General features: G+C 40.8%; 1 protein-coding gene across 2 annotated transcripts in view; it reads right to left on the bottom strand.

The window, feature by feature from the left end:
* Positions 1-17,530, bottom strand: part of UVRAG (UV radiation resistance associated) — a 283,852-nt gene that overhangs the window by 108,937 nt on the left and 157,385 nt on the right. For both annotated transcript variants that reach the window (XM_047752708.1, XM_047752709.1), the window contains 4 exons: positions 14,635-14,719; positions 12,550-12,637; positions 11,349-11,409; positions 3,589-3,754 (listed from right to left, as the gene is read on the bottom strand). In XM_047752708.1, coding sequence (XP_047608664.1) covers positions 3,589-3,754; positions 11,349-11,409; positions 12,550-12,637; positions 14,635-14,719 — 400 coding nt within the window. The remainder of the gene's footprint in view (positions 1-3,588; positions 3,755-11,348; positions 11,410-12,549; positions 12,638-14,634; positions 14,720-17,530) is intronic.

Below are 17,530 nucleotides of genomic sequence, written 5' to 3'. Positions count from 1 at the left end.
AAAGAAAAATCTAAAAAAAATAAATAAATAAATTAAAAAAGATAGAAATGACACAAAGAACTAAAATCAGAAATGAAAATGGAAAAACATTATTAAAAATCTTATAGACATGAAAAGGATTATAAGACAATACTAAGAAAATTGTACACCCACAAATTAAATAACCTAGATGAAACATTCTTGTTCTTAGAAACACACAAAAGATCCAACCTAACTCAAGAATATATAGAAAATATGAACAGACCTATAACAAGAGATTGAACCACTAATCAAAAACCGCCCAACAAAGAAATGTGCAGAACCACATAGCTCCACTGGTAAATTCTAACAAACACTTAAAAGAATAATTAACAGGAATCATCAAAGTCTTCCAAAAAACAGAAGAAAATGGAACACTTCCTAATGCTATCTATGAGGCCATTATTACCTTGATACAAAAGCCACACAAGAAAACTAAAGACCAATATCCCTTATGAATATAGATGCAAAAATCCTCAATGAAATGCTAGCAAACTAAATTCAGTGGATTAAAAAGGCTTTTTTGGAGTTCCCGTCGTGGCGCAGTGGTTAACGAATCCGACTAGGAACCATGAGGTTGCGGGTTCGATCCCTGCCCTTGCTCAGTGGGTTAACGATCCGGCGTTGCCGTGAGCTGTGGTGTAGGTTGCAGACACGGCTCGGATCCTGAGTTGCTGTGGCTCTGGCATAGGCTTGGCAGCTACAGCTCCGATTCGACCCCTAGCCTGGGAACCTCCGTATGCCGCGGGAGCGGCCCAAGAAATGGCAAAAAGACAAAAAAATAAAAAATAAAAAGGCTTTTTTGCAGAAATAGAAAAGGTGATCGTCAAATTCATATGGATTTGCTACGGGCTCCGAAGAGTCATAACGAGAGTGCAAAAGAACAGACTTGGAGGATTCGTAATTCCCCGTTTTAAAACTTACTGTGGAAATGGCATAGGGAGAGACATAGAGACCTCTGGACTAGAACGGAGTTCAGAAATAATCTACGGCTAACTGACTTTCAACAAGCGTGCCAAAGTCATTCAATGGGAAAGAACAGTCTAGTCAACAAACAAAATCAAAGAAAAATCAGATTTGTGGTTACCAGAGGCAGGGGCGGGGCGGGGGATGGGGATGGGAGGAATTGGATGAAGGTGGTTGAAAGGCACAAGCTTCCAGCTGAAAGATAAACACAAAGGACATAATGCACAACATGATTAATCTAAATAACACTGCTGAATGTGATAAATGAGTGGTTAATTGAGTAAATCCTAAGAGTTCTCATCACAAAGAAAAAAATTTTTTCTATTTCAATTTTTTTCTACACGAGACGATAAATGCTCACATATATGATCGATAATCATGGCACTGGACGTCATCATGCTGTACCCCTTGAAATCGTTCAGTCCTATATATAATTACATCTCAATAAAACTGAAAGAAAAAACAATCGGCTGAAAATCTGAGCAGGCATTTCTCCAAATAAGATATACAAATGGCCAACAAGGACATGAAGGGACGCTCAACAGCATTAGTCATCAAGGAAATACACATCGAAATCACGATGACATGTACACCACTTTACATCAGGGGCTGTAAGCTGGCGTAGCTGCTACGGAAAAGTGTGGTGGTGCCTCGGAATGGTAACTGCTAGAATGATCACATGACCCAGCCAACTCCACCTCAAGGTATCTGCTCAAAAGAACTGAAAATGGATATGCAAACATACACCTGTACATGGATATTCATAGCCAAAAGGGGGAAATAAGCTAAACGCCCATCAACAGGTCAATGCACTAACAACATGTGGTATATATCGGTGATTATATAATATTAAATGTAATATACTAAATATCACTGAATTACACAGTTTAAAAAAGCTAACTTTTATGTGAATTTCACCTCAATGTTTTAAAAAGAGAAAAGAAGCCACACCCATGTCCCTTTTTTGTCAAACATATACATTTCAAGGTCCCTTTAAAAGTTTTTGATATTGAGGAGTTCCCATCGTGACTCAGCGGTTGACAAATCCAACTAGGAACCATGAGGTTGCAAGTTCGATCCCTGGCCTTGCTCAGTGGGTTAAGGATCCGGCGTTGCTGTGAGCTGTGGCGTAGGTTGCAGACGCGGCCCTGGATCCCACGATGCTGTGGCTCTGGTGTCGGCCGGCAGCTACAGCTTGGATTAGACCCCTAGCCTGGGAACCTCCATATGCCGTGGGAGCGGCCCTAGAAAAGGCCAAAAGACCAAAAAAAAAAAAAGTTTTTTATACGGAAAATAATGCTTGGGCTCTTAACTACTCACTGCATTTATAAAAGAACTGATACATACACGTTTTCCCTGCCCTCCACGTAGAAGCCCTACCAGATATAGTATAATGTTCTTCTATTGATACCAATCTTTCTGGCCTTTTCTCTCGCACTTTCCTCAATAAAGTGGAGGATATTTCATTTCTTCTTCATGCCCACAAACACAGCACTTGGAATTTAGAACAGTTCTCAAACCTGACTTCACATCAGAATCACTACAGGAGATTTATATATAAATATAAATATATCAATAATAAATACTAAATACAAATATCATGTCTGGGCCTATCAGCTGATCCGAATTTCTGGAGGAAAGGCATTTCCATGTTTCTATGCTAGATTATTTTTATTATGTCTTTAGTATTTCCCTTAGTATAAAGGACTGCTGGGATGCATTTTCTCAGGACTGATGGTCTGAAATGTCTTTATTTTGCCTTTCTTTTTGAAAGCTATATTCAGTGAGTACAGAATTCTAAGTTGGCAGTACTGTTTTACAATACTTTAAAATGTCACTGCATCGCCTCCGGTTCCTAGTATTTCTATTAAGAAATTAGTTTTTGGCTTTATTAGTGCAGTTTTGATGCAAATCTCTTTTATCTCTAGGTATTTCTTCCTAACATTTTCACTTGGTCTCTTTGGTTTTCAGCTGTTTTACTGTAATTTCCCTAAGTATGTTTGCTTTGTACTTATTTTGTGTTGTATTTAATACTTCTTGAATTTATAGCTTGATGTGTTTTTGCAAATTTGAACACCTCTGTCCTTATCTCTGAAAATGCTATAATTGTCCCATGTGCTCGTCCCATTCTCTGTGACTCTAATTATTTGTATATTAGACTTCTTCTTGTGTCCTACGCATGTCTAGCACTTTTCCATAAATCCATCTCTTTTGTACCTGCGCTTTGCTCGGGTATCTTCTACTGGCCTGTCCCAGCTCACGAATCCATTTTCCAGATATGCACAATCTGCTGGGAAGTCTTTTATCCTCTTCCTGGTTGTCTCTCCGACAAATCTTTAACCATGTCACTTACTGACCAGTGGCAACAGATACTCCCTGAATATTTGCAGACGATAGGCTACTTGCCTTACAAAAGTAAATTAAACTTGAATGAATCCATTTTGCGATCACTAACAAGTCTGACTACATGATCTCTCAAAGAAATGCGGCGCTTTAGAAGAAGATACAAAAATCACCACAATCTAGGTCACATCTTACATTTGTAACACACTTGATGCTTCATACCGGCTTAATGTTAAAAGTCTATCTAGAAAAGATACTTACTCTCTCTCCTTTTCAGTCAGCTTGTCATTAATATTATCTTTGATTGTTGATCTCGATCCTTTATGAATTATAGGATATCGGAGGGGCACTTGCAGGAAAAAGGAAACCATGGATACCAAGTGTGCAGTGTAACCGAGGGCAACGGCAATGCTTCCATCATCTTTTGCTGTAAATTCAAACACAGAGAAAGAGAAAGCTACCATTTACTTGATAACGGGAGCTATGAGATCAGAGTAAATCATTTTTAAGACAGACTTTACATGAAATAACTGATAAAATACTGTTCACTCATCTAAATTACATAAAATGTATGCAAATCTAAACACATTAGTAGAACTTTAAATGTCATCTACTGTATTGACAACTATTGCCCAATAATTAATGTGATGAGATTAACAATTTGATACATAACCTTCAGAGTTTTCAGGGCACTGAAGTCTCCAGTACATTCTTTCCCTGCATTTTTAAGGGCAGAAATAATACTTGAGGCTATGGTGCAATGTGAAAGTTAGTTTCAGAGGTTTAAAATTACGTTACGATACAAACGTTGTGTTCATTAACAACTTCATAAGCACGACAGCTGTACTGCTGTGCAACCTCATCAAGTCCAAGGCGAAGCGACAGAGCACAGGGCATCCCTTTGGGGTATAAGCTCAGTATTCATAAAGAGAGTGTTGCGTAAATAAGGCTGTGAAGTGTGAGACAGGACAAGGAGAAAAATACGTTTCAAACAGCAAAAGGTCAAAGCCCACATGGTTCATATACATTCTATTTACGCAATTTCGTGGAAAGCCATTGTTCAAAAAGCACATGCATTCCACAATCAAACCTAAGTATGTATCTTTTAAGAAGTCACAGATTTTTAACTCAACATCTAGATTTCTACGACGGCCTACCAAGTGATAAATAATCATTCAGGTACTCAGAACTGAGAGTAATACAATAAAAATTTGAAGCTTGCCCCAGGGGAGAAGGAAAAAGTAAATGCGCGGGATACAGTATTCCCAAAATACTTTAAAAAGTTCTCTCTCAGCGTTCTCGCTGTGGCGCAGTGGGTTCAGAATCCAACTGCGGAGACCCGGGTCACTGTGGAGGTACAGGTTAGACCCCTACCCCGCTCAGTGGGTTGAGGGATCCGGCATCGCCACAGCTGTGGTATAGGCGGCAGCTGCAGCTCAGATTCAATCCCTGGCCCAGGAACTTCCATATACCAGACGTGCAGCAATAAAAATAGGAATAATAATAATAATAATAATAAGTAAATAAATCTCTCTCTCTCTCTCACATACATACACATACACACAGATTTACCACACAATCTGTAATACTGGCTAGAGAAAGATTTCATGATTGAGAAGACCTTGGCTTGAGTATTTCCTGATTTCTAAGAATACTAACTTCAATTATTAGTAATATTTTCCACATTCTTTTAAACTTATCCTTGGTTATTCCTATAGTAGGGAGGGCTACCTCCCTACTATAGGAAAACCACCACAGCCGTCCACTTCTCAGGGCATTCTTCAATGACTACAAAAACAGACTCTTGCTTTCTCTTTGATCATAGTGTAAAAATAGGTACCTTTTATCGTATACTTTTTTCTCTGCCAGGAATTGGCCATGGTGCTTTATTTCCAACCGTCATTCATTCCTCAACAATTAACTGGGCATCTTTTATAGGCTATTTCATCCAATAAAGAAGAAGAAATACTATTCTACAAAGTTAAGGAGCCTGTCCAAACCAAATAGAGCTAGTCTATGAGCTGACCTGACCCCGATGCTCCGTCTTTAAACACTCTAGCACACCGTCTCAGAACTCTGGTTTCTTTGAACGTGGAAGCCTAGAATGTATCAAGCATATGACACACATGTACTATCTTAGATTCTCCATGCTTCTCTAGTAAGGGCAAAGACCACATTAAAAGTCTTTGAGTCCTCAGGGGCATGTTGTCTCAAATGAAACTGATGGAAAAAAAAAAAAAACCAAAATCAAAGGGCATTCATTTCAACGGACGACTGGGCGTGCCCTAACGGACTAGAATCCTGACTATTTTTAGAGGCCCTGTGCTCTTGGCCCGGTGCCACTCAAACGCTGTGAGTACTGTGACACTTTACTTTTGCTGCAACATGTGTATCAGACTACCTGGGAGACTAAAATGACATTGTTTTGTAAATTCATTACTTTAAAACGTAAGCATCACACTCTATTAGAGCTAGGAGAAGCCGCAGAAATCCCTGAATCTGATGCTATCAATTTAGAAAAGAGAAAAGTAAGATTCAGGTGGTGTACGTGACTGAGCCGAAGCCAGGTAAGTAAAAATGATGAGTGATGGAGAGAGAGGGAGACAATAGCATCTACGCCACAGCCCCCAAAATACCTATCCGTGGAATCGCAGCTGGGACTCTGATTCCATCAGAGGTCTCGAAATCCTGCCTCCTGCTTTCTGCAAAGAATAGCATTTAACACAATTAAAATATTCCTATCGGTAACAGGATTTGGCCTTCAAGAACCGTCTTTGAAAGGGAGAGGAAAAGAAGAAGAGAGCTTCCGGCGATGAAGGACAGTGCGACTTAAAGTCTGGACTCGGCTTTCGGTGCTTTCCACTAAGCTTTCCTTTCCTATGTGACCTGACAGAAAAGGATCTGCCAACTTCTAGAAACCAGAAGGCCTCTCAGTTAGGCTTCCAAACAGGTCAAATGCCAATAATGAATGTTTAAAAAAATCTATCCAAGGCTAAACACTCAAGCATCTACATTTCTCCGTATCACTACGAGGGTACCACTGACGTATCAGGCCTTTGCATGTTCTCCGGACTAACCTCCACGTGCCTATTAAAAGAACAGAAGCTGGACTTCTAACACCTTCTCCCTTCAATAAGCAAAACAATTTTGCTTAAATTGAAAGATACAAAGGCATCTCTAAGAGAATCCTCACACATGTTCAGCAAAAAACGCAAAGAAATCGCAAACACTGAAAACTGGGTAACACGGGAAATCAGCTTTGATGCTGGTTATTCTCACTCACTGTTGTTCCCACAAGACTCCCTGCTCCACGTAGTAAAAACCCTCGGCTGTTCCCACTCCAGGCCACAGGGCTCAGTCCCAGCCTCACAGTTAAACACCGTGGTGTTGGATTTCCAATATTGAAGCTTTATATTAAAAAGCATTTTAAAAGGACCACGGGTGAGGCATTACAGGGCCCAAGGGTATTCCAATACCCTCGAAAGGAAAAGCACCTCCTGGTTGGGAAGTCACTTTCATCACCCCAAGACCACTGAACCTCCAGAGGGAAAATGTGAGCTCATGCGGTTAATTATGGCTATTGCTGGCCACGAAACCTCAGGTGTCACATTCTGTTGCCAATCACTTGAGCTAAACAAACCAAAAGGTTTAAGGTTTCCAGCATTCCAAGATCTAAAAGACTTTTTACCTGCCAAAGCCCAAACCTGGCTCTCTGGCGTGTGCTTTTCCAGGAAGCATTAATGACGTCCCCAACACCTAATGCGGGGCAGAGGTTCGTGTTCCCTGCGCTGACCTGGGGGTTAGAGAGGTCGCAGACGATAGGTTTGCTGGTGAGAAGGCGTTAGAGACGAGTAGAAGGGTTCACAGAGGAATAGGAATTAACTAGAAGACTCAGGTATGTGAAAAAGCCCTCATTAGAACAATGTTATAAGGGACTTAAAACAAAAATCTGCATTTCCTCCTAATAAATACTTCTGATTTGTTTTTTCAATGTAGGTAGCTACTTGGGGCTGCAGTCATGTTTATGACGATTAAAGCTTTCATGCAATTTGTATGATCAGAAATTCCACAAACCCACAACGGCCATGACAACATTACAAATCAGCTCCAGTGTTCCTTTGACTTCTGTGTTGGACAAACTGTTAATATGCAAATGCATCCGAGTACGATAAGCGATCTAAAAGCTCTTACCATCCTGCCTTCCCAATCACTGAGGCAGCTGATTTGTTAGGGAACCCAGCACCCACTGATCCAGACAGGACAAAACAGTTAAGACTCTAACCATGGCCACAGCATCTATGGCTCATTCCATGTTCTCAATGAGACACTGTTTGACATACGGACTCGCCTTTCCAAGAAATCATGCCTGCATAAAGGGATACAGACACAGAAGGAAATCTGGGTCTCATTACCACAAAAGGCTCTTGTGTTACGGATTACTTAAACACACACACAAACATTTTTTTTTTTTTTTAATGAGAAATGTCTCAGTCAGTGGAACTCAAACAAATACCCTCCACTGGACAACGTTCTCCTGTTGTGTCCAGGTCCCTCTGGTAACACAACTTACCCAGTTAGAAGAGCACCATAAATGTTGGGCCACTACAGAGGAGTCTCCCAAAGAGTATCGAAACATGCAATGTCAAATCTAGCAAAGTCTCATGAATATAGTATTTTATAGAATGAGCAGTTTAGAGTTCCTTCATAGAGTCTTCCTGAGACTACAGCTGCTACAGAGCACGAGAAAGCTGTCCGAGGTCTGGAAGAGGTTATTATTCAAAACAAGCAAGACACCTGCATCGTGCCAGGATTAACATGGGCCTGAAACTCAGGCCCAGCAGGGATGACTTTAGCTCTGCCACTGGCTAGTATGCGTCTGGAAAAATGAACGAATCTCTCTGAGCCTCAATTTTCTCGTCTTTAAAAAAAAAAAAAAAATTGAGTGTAATTCTTTCCTTCACAGAAGGAGTTAATTCTCACAGGTGTGAGAACTAAATAAACAAGAGAGCATCAGGCATGAAGGTCCGTGTTTCCATATTTCTACTCACCCAAAGGAGAATGTCCCATCCTTCTTTCGACAGGGGGATACTACGTCGTCTTCTCAGATACCTCAGGTATCATCTCTAAAGATTTCCCTTCTCTCCTCCTGACAGAACTGAGTATTCCCACTCCTTCTAAGTGCTTGACACACAGTATGAATTCAATAGGTATTTCTTGATTGGCTTGATTACAAGATAACCTCAGGTGGGCTGAAATTCCACCAAGGCAGGGTCAATGTCATCCTTCTATACACCCAGCACCTGGCACGGCACATGACACACATCGCGCATATGGAAAACTGAGCATATGGAAAACTGAGCATATGGAAGCAAGCGCCTTGCAGAACGCTACCGTAAGATTTTAAGGCTCAATACCAGCACATGTGCTTCTTAAAATTTCCGATTCCTAGGAGTATGGGAAGTAAATAGGGCCTTTGAGTAAAATTAAACATTTATTCTATCTCCCGTTTCATTTTTTAGCAACTGCACTAAAAAGCTAAACTAATTTTTAAAGGCTAGAAGGAATGCATCCAGCTCATTGGGCAGCCTAAGCAGAGACCACCAACAAAAGCTAGAAAAAAACCTGGAAACAAAGCACTTTGAGAAAACAAAGAGAGAATCAAGAAACACCCCCGATGAATGAAGGTGAGTCTCCAGCACCGATATCCTCGTGTCCCTCGCTGCCTCCTCTCAAATCACTCTGTGTTTAGCAGCCAGAGTGACATTGAAAAACGTAAACCAACTCACAGCACCCCCCTTACGGAAGCCCTCAGGGCTTTCCCACTCCCCTGAGAAGAAAACAGAAGCTCCTTACAGTGGCCTCAAGGCCTTGGCTGGTTCTCCTTCCCCTTCTCATGGGATTCCTCCCTTCTCTCTCTGTGCCTCCGGCACACAGCTCTGCTCTGGGCCTTTCCATCCTTCCTTCCTCCTTTCCTTCCTCGCTTGCAACTAATTCCAATTACATTCATTAAGTACCTTCTATATGAAAAGCTTTTTCAAATGCCAACCCTTCAATCATCACAATGAATGGAAGATGCCGCTATGATTTCATTTCACAGGTGAAGAAATTCAGCTCAGAGAGATTACATGATTGGCCCCTAATCCAGGTACCTCCTCCCATGCTCCCACCCTGAGTTCTTTCAGATATATTAAGCCCATTCCTCTGTATCCTATGCCCCAGCTCTGGTACAGTCTGTTCCTTTCAGCCTTGAGATTTTCTGGATAACTGTCTCCTCAGAGAGGTCTTCTCTGATGGCTTTAGCTAGAGTAGGTTCCCCTCTTCTCTGAGACAGCACATCCCTTATTAAATACTTGTTTTCTTGTTGAGAGGTTATACGCTCCACAAAAGAAGAGAATACACTTGCTTTTTCCTTTACTATATCCTCAAAACCCAGCAAAGTTTCTGGCATTTAGGTGATTGATTACTATTTTTACAGTGAATGAATATTCTGCATCTCTGCAACCTGGCACAGGGCTCAGGGTACCAGGTTTGTTAAACAAATGAATGAATGAAAGAATGGCGGGAAAGATGTGTTAAGAACTTCAAGATACCATATCGCTGCCTCAAATCAACACCAAGACACATCTGTATGACGTATGGAGACCAGAGGGAACACTGGACAGTGGAAACCAGACAAATCCTGACGAGATCGTCCCTTGGTTTTGTGGTCGCAAGCAAGTCACTAAATAGCTCATTTACACATTGCAAAATGAGACTGTGTCACCCTCCTCATAGGTTCCCTTTGCTGTGTGGGTGAGGATTACAGACAAGGTGAAATGTCATGTCCTTCAATTTTATCCAGCAGGTGAAGCAGGTAGCACGTGAACTAATGTGCTCGTCCTCTCAGTCAGGAAGTCAGCTGGGATGGAAATGTTCTAAAACTAGGGTGTCGAGATGGCTGTACAACTGTAAGTAGAATAAAATGTGGAATTTTGAAAAAAAATTACAAATTAAAAAAAAAAAAAAAAAAAAAGGAAATCAACTCAAAGCTTAGATGACTTGCTCCAAAATATATAGTTTCTAGAACGGGAAGGATGACTTGAATGTAAGTTTTCCCACTCCTGTTTTATCACTCTTCTTATATCATGTCCCAACTACTCGTTGTAAGGGCTGTCATAAAGGACAAAGGAGGTAATAAATTAAAATAGTCTCAAATGTTAAAGGACCACAAATTATATTTTCTTTGTAGGGAAATGGAAGAAAATCCCAATCAGAACTAGCAGTGGTCTCTTGTTGAATAACTTCTTCCCAAATTAATGTGTTAGCTTTGGGAATAATCTATACAATGCTTTAATAGTCCTCAAAGCATTGTTTAAGTTAGGAGAAAAGAACTCACTTTGCTAACAATAAAAGTAAATTTTCTGCCAATATGCCAAATAAGATAAATTGCTCCCTTTGGTATACCGGTAAAGAGATTAGGAAAAATATTTTTAAATACAGTAATAATTGGAAATCATATCTATAATATCTTTAATGTAGATTTTAAAAAAATTAAATGAAGACAGAAATGACAGTACAACAAGTTTAACCTATGGTAACTGGGAATGTCACAAAATTAAATTTTCAAATACATTCAATGTCACAAGAAATACACTTTTTTAAATAGAACAGATTAATGTTTACTCTTTTGTTTCCAACTACACACAAATTTTTCATGAAAATCAAAACAAAAGGATAAGGATATTATTAGTATTCTTAAGAACACTACTGTTTGGTTTTCTTGAAGCCCATTCAAAGACTTTTTTTTTTCAAATTTCAAATAGAAGGTTCAATAATTTTTTTTTTTTCCTATGCCTAGACCAAACAGCCTCTTAAGTCTTCCATTAAGGAATCTGACTCTATATACTTACAATTGAGAAGGGACAGAAGGTCCATAAACCCTTCTGGAGAAAGTGCGAGGCAACTAATATTTCGAGATCTTTTTCTTAGCAACACACCTATGTATCATACCAAATCTTTACAAGTGAAAAGAAATAAAATACCTTGGAAGTCCTCAGAATTGGGCAACTTGACACCACATACAAAGTAATCCTTATGCTCATTCTGTGAATATGACCAAAGAATCAAATTAATTGTTTGTGTATAAAGCAAAGAAATTCTAAATCTCAAAATTTCAGCAGGTCAGTCCTAATTCAAAAGGAAGACTGTCATGGACTCAAAATATTATCCTAATTGTTGAAGCTGATTGATGAGTCCATGATGACTTTTTATATTATTAACTGAACATATTCTATAAACATTTACATCGTATCTAAGCAAAAAACCATAAAATTTCAGTCATAAAACCAACCTCTGACTAACCAATTCATAGCTAGGAATAAAAATTTTTAAGGAGAATTAACAAGATTCTGTGAGCAGCCTAAAATCCTATTAGCTTGCCTCTCAAAAAGTTAAGTCTTTCAAATCTCTTTTCAGTAAAAAGAAAACAAAACCACCAAATTTAGCAGAATGGATTCTCTAAAAAAGAATCCTACTTAGTGACATTTGCATTTACTTGAAATAACTAGATCCAAAAACATAACACCCTGACAGTTACTTTAGGGATATCTTAAGCAATACTAATGAATACAAATTAAGTCATTTTTAAAGCAGCACACATGTATCTGCACGCATGTGTCAGATATGGTGGAAGATGATAATCTGGTTGAGTGAAAAAGTCCTAAAGAAACCAGAAACAATTCGGCATTCTTTCAGATGAAGATGAGGGTACCCCCATAACCAACCTGATGTTATTAAAAAAATCAAATGGTGGAACCTGATGCCAACTAAGTCTAAATCTACTTTTTATTTATTTATTTATTCTTTTTTTTAGGGCCAGACCTGAGGTGCATGGAGGTTCCCAGACTAGAGGTCAAATCAGAGCTGTAGCTGCGGGCCTGTGCCACAGCCACAGCAACACCAGATCCGAGCCGTGTCTGTGACCTACACCACAGCTCACGGCAATGCCTGATCATTAACCCACTGAACGAGGAGGCCAGGGATCGAACCCACAACCTCGTGGTTCCTAGTCAGATTCGTTTCCGCTGTGACACAACGGGAACTCCCTAAATCTACTTTTTAAATAGCTTTTAGCTTCTGAATAAATCATGACAGAGAATAGGATTAAGGCTAGAGTACTGAAAGGAAATTTCAAACAGAAATTGTCTTTTAAAATAATTTTTTGAAAGAAAATTTGAAACTTACCAAGTCAATAGGGTAAATGTAGGAAAGCTCAGACAGTAATTGCCTGCAACGAATCGTCAACTGAGCATTAGTCTTCAGAAAGAGTTCTCTAATGGAGAAAGAAGAAAGCACATTTGTTTAAAAAAAAAAAAAAAACAACTTTGCATGCTTTCTAACAATCACTTCCATATAACTGATGCAGAGAAAGACTAACCAGTCTGATTATGGCCTCAGAAATTCAGAAGTAGAGGCAAGAGTAGTAGTTAATATGGGTCCTAAAAATCTCTAAATACTTCAATCGAGGCAACTATATACTGAGGCCTAGCGTGTGTGTCCACCACCAGGCTAAGAGGGAAGAGGTACAAACCATCACCAACTGAGTGCCTACTACTATATGCCAGGAGCTCTACAAGTGGCTTTATTTACTGTAACGACTTCCTCAACTGATGTGACGACACCTATTCCACAAACAAGGAAACAAGATTTAGAGAGGCTCAGTAAGCGGACCAAGCCTCAGTTAATCTGAGACCAATTTGCTTTCAGGAAATATCCATAAGGCGATCCTCAAAAAGTACTCGATTTTCATTTACAGCTACAGATGTTATAATGGCCTCAAAAAATAATAACCTGCTGCCATATTACAAAAATAATAGAATAAAAAGAACAAAGTAAAAAGCCATGCTCTGATGAGACGATGCAGTTTTTCTCTTGAACGACTTAAGAAACATGGCCAGATAAAAGACCGCAGAACGTATCTGCTCAAGTGCGTCAATGATTTCTTAAAAAGGGGGAAGTTTAGGAGAAACAACAGAAGGTCAAAGTGGAATATACAAGTAGGAGGATGTTGCCAAGAGCACTGAAGATAAGGGACCTAGTCCTACTTTCCTACTGAACTGGACAAGGAGTAACTTGCCAGAGCTTTGTTTGCATCTCGGCAGATTGAGAGGATTAGACAGATGATCTCCCAGGTCCTTTCCAGGGCTAACAGTCTCCAACCCTCAACTGTTAAGGTTCCTTAAAGAAAAACGCAGAATGGGATGACTTTCTAAGAAAAGGCAGTAAAGATGAGAAGATCAGAGTGGCAACAAGTTAAGCATGTGCTGGAGAAAATAAAGGAAAAACTCTTAGCACTTGTTAAACATCCTAGAGTGGGATGGTTCTTAAGAAGAAGGCAAAAAATGGCAAAGAACAGTACTTTAAGAAGAGAGGTTTTGGGAGTTCCCATTGTGGCTCAGTGGTTAATGAACCCAACTAGGACCCATGAGGACGCAGGTTTGATCCCTGGCCTTGCTCAGTGGGTTCAGGATCCAGTGTTGCCATGAGCTGTGGTGTAGGTTGCAGACGTGGCTCAGATTGGCATGTCTGTGGCTGTGGCGTGGCTGTGGTGTAGACCAGCAGCTGTAGCTCTGATTCGACCCCTCGCCTGGGAACCACCATATGCCATGGGTGTGGCCTAAAAAGACAAAAAAAAAAAAAAAAAAGAGAGAGAGAGAGAGGTTTGGGAGTTCCTGCTGTGGTGCAGCAGGATCAGCGGTGTCTTTGGAGTGCTGGGACACAGGTTCAATCCCTAGCCCGGCACAGTGGGTTAAGGATCCAGTGTGGTTATAGCAGCAGCAAGGATCAGATCCCTGGCTGAGGAACTGCATATGCCCTGAGGGTGCCAAAAAAAAAAGAAAGAAAGAAAAGAAGAGCGGTCTGACACAACACAAGATGACTAGAAAGTTGGAGAGACTGACACGAGAGAGAGTCTGGGAGCTGTTGATGTAAACGCAGCCGAGGCGGCAGGAGTAGGTGTGAATGCAGAAGAGTGAGGACGAACTGTAGGCGGCGCTAAATGCAGAGGAGCAGGAGGCGCCGGGGCCTTGACATCGACAACTGTGTTCACGTTCCCGGTTGTGCCCGCACACGAGGAGCTCTCAGAACCACCTGTAGCAGAGTGTGGGACACACAGTAGGTGCAACATAAATGAATGCGGCCCTGACAGCCCCGACATGTGCGGAGTATCAATTAACACCAGCAGCTTTCAAAGAAACACTCTTTCTCCAAATCTTATCCTCAAAGTAAACGCTTAACGCGCGTAACGGTTACGCTCAGCGTGGCGTTTACCTTTTCGCCGTACACTCCTTCCTCAGCTCACTGAGAGATTCCTTCTGGAGCTGCAGCTTGAGGTGCTCCGTTTGAAATGCATTTCCTGGAGAGACAAAAGGAGACAGTTGCAGATGTAACGCCGCACGCAGGCTGCGCAGGCGCAACCAGAACCGGCGAGAGCCCGGGCCCCTGACTGAGAGAGGAATACAGAGAGTTAAAAGCTGAGGTGGGCTGGGTAAGGAGGTGTTTTGGGGTGAACCAGAAGGAATTTCCCTACGGGCCCCATCTTTGTACAGCTTCTAGCAGGAGTCAAAGAGTAAGAGTTGGAGATTCGGTCTACAGATTTCTGGGTTGCTGACCAAGAAACCCCACATGATTGTCAAAATTCACACAAGTTCATTTAAAAAACAACTGGCTCTGGACTCTGGGTGTTGAGGATGACTCACTCAAGCTTCATCATTGTAACACGGGTACCACACTCTGGGGGGGGCGGGAACTGCACACAGATGGGGGCTGGAAGTAGATGGGAAATCTGTCGTACTCGTGCTCAACTTGGTAATGCACGTAAAATCGTTCTAAAAAAATACAGCTTTTTTTTAAGTGGTTAATGTAATGTGTTTTCAACTACAAATGCTATATAACATTAAGGAAAGTATAAAAAATAGAGCAGGAGAAATTACTTGCATATTGACAACTACAATATAGTTCATAAACGTAAGGAGTTTTTTTATGATATTTCATCTGATAAATACAAGTAGTTTTAGTTACAATCACAGTGTGCAGGAAATGCATATTCTGATTTTTCCCAATGATGTCACTAGCATTTTTATATGTTGACAGTCTGAGTTATAATGCTTAATGGCTGCATAAAATTTAACTCCATAGATGTGAAACACTTTAACTGATACCCCAACACCTCGATCCCCTTACAGGACATTTAATTTCCTTTAAAGAGTTTACGTTAGCATGGCAATGGATAATATTTGTGTTTATATGCCTGATTTCCTTAATATTTACATCAACTTTGGAACCTCCACTTCCATTTATGTGATCATAAAACCCTTTTGCATCTTCCTACTCTAAGAAAACGAGACTGTCTTAGATTCTTGATGATCCAGGCCTGATAGCTCCAAAGGGTTCTGCGAGCACAGAGGAACGGTCTTTGATTCTGCCATACGAAGTGCTAGATCTTTCAAAGGAGTTTAGTTTCATGAACTGGGATCCAACAACAGAAGGTGACCTGAACGCTTCTGCACATCTCTAGGGAGGAAGAAGGAGGTTAATTAACCAAAATACAGGTTGGACCTTAGCACTAAATGTACCAGCCTAAGTAAGTTTACCCACATACCTCTAAGCACACTGTTCTTCTCTCTCAATTGTATTTTAATGACCAGTAAGTTGTTAACTCTACCCCCCAAGCAGAACTTAATCTAGGAACACCGCTTATCTTCTTTGGCCCCAACAGAATCCCTTCCCAGATTTTACCCTCAATGATTTCAGAAAACACTGAAGTTGACAACCAACTGGTTGTTCTCTGTACTCTTCTTATTCCTGCAAGTTTTCTGTAAATCCAGAATGATTTCCAAATAAAAAGTAAAAGAGTAAATGCAACCCCAGAAAAAGGTCTCCCGAGAGGCTATGGTTTTCCATAGGTTTTAACAGAACTAAGGCTGTAGAATGCAGACTGCCACCAACTCTCTAAAACATGTCCAGTTCATTTTTTTTTTTATGGCCACACCCATGGCATATGGAAATTCCCAGGCCAGGGGGTGAATCAGTTGCAACTGTGGGCCTACACCACAGCCACGACAACACCAGATCCAAGCCACATCTGTGACCTCAGCCGCAGCTTACGGCAATGTCGAACCTTTAACCCACTGAGCGAAGTCACGGATAGAACCCGCGTCCTCATGGGTACTAGTCAGATTCTTAACCCTCTGAGCGACTCCGGGAACTCCTCAGGTTCATGTTTTCTGTTAAAAGGTAATCCACTTCATTGGTTACAGGGTGGTCTCTGGAACAAAACTGAGTGAGTATGGTTTAGTTGGGTTCAGGTAGAGAATGAAGTATTTCAAGACAGCTCAGAAAACTCAGCGTAGGTTCCAAAAGGTACTTCCTAAGAAGCAACGATAGTGAGCAGTGATGTGCTCGATCTCTTCGGGCGTTGCCTGGGTTGTGTATCACCAGCCTGGACGCTGCATGATCGGCGCTGGGTCCTCCTAAGCGTAATGAATACGTGCGTAACGGAGCAGCGACGTCCATCTTCAAGACCACGGATGTGTCCTGCTTCTCATCTAACTTCCCCCCAAGATTTAGTCGGACTGGTGTCTTCCACTTGACACAATCTTTACTACGATGGTTGCAAAATAATATTCCAACTCCAGTGCTCCCTGCATGTTGATCGGTCAGCATTCAGCATTCTTCTCTAAGCGAGAGCCCTTCCTTCTCCACCAGCCATCACTTATCAATATGGAACTATGAATGGGTTTATTTTTCAAAGATTTCTAATTCATTACTGTATGTAATTATTTGGGTGCTCAACTGGTCCCAGATTTGACCAGCCTTAGCCAAGCTTCATGCCCTTGTGACATGCTATGACAGGGTCCCTCAAATACTACCTTACTTACTATCATTTTAACTGCTGCAGGATCTGTAGTGATTTCCCTCTCATTCCCGACACTGGAAGTTTGTGCTTTCTCTTTTTATTTGGTCAGTCTGGCTACAGGCTTATCAATGTTACTGATCTTTTCAAAGAACACCTTTTTGTTTCACTGACATTCTCTACTCCTTTTTTGTTTTCAATTTCATTGATTTCGCCCCTTGATTATTTCTTTCCTTCTGCTTGATTTGCTCTTTTCTAGTTAAGGTATAAGCTTATGTTACTGATTGAAGACCTTTCTTCTTTTCTAATATA

The sequence above is a fragment of the Phacochoerus africanus genome, chromosome 11 (genome assembly GCF_016906955.1).
Source record: "Phacochoerus africanus isolate WHEZ1 chromosome 11, ROS_Pafr_v1, whole genome shotgun sequence".
NCBI classification, from domain to species: domain Eukaryota; kingdom Metazoa; phylum Chordata; class Mammalia; order Artiodactyla; family Suidae; genus Phacochoerus; species Phacochoerus africanus.
Note: the sequence above shows the minus strand (reverse complement) of the source record. Positions and strands in the feature narration are given on the sequence as shown.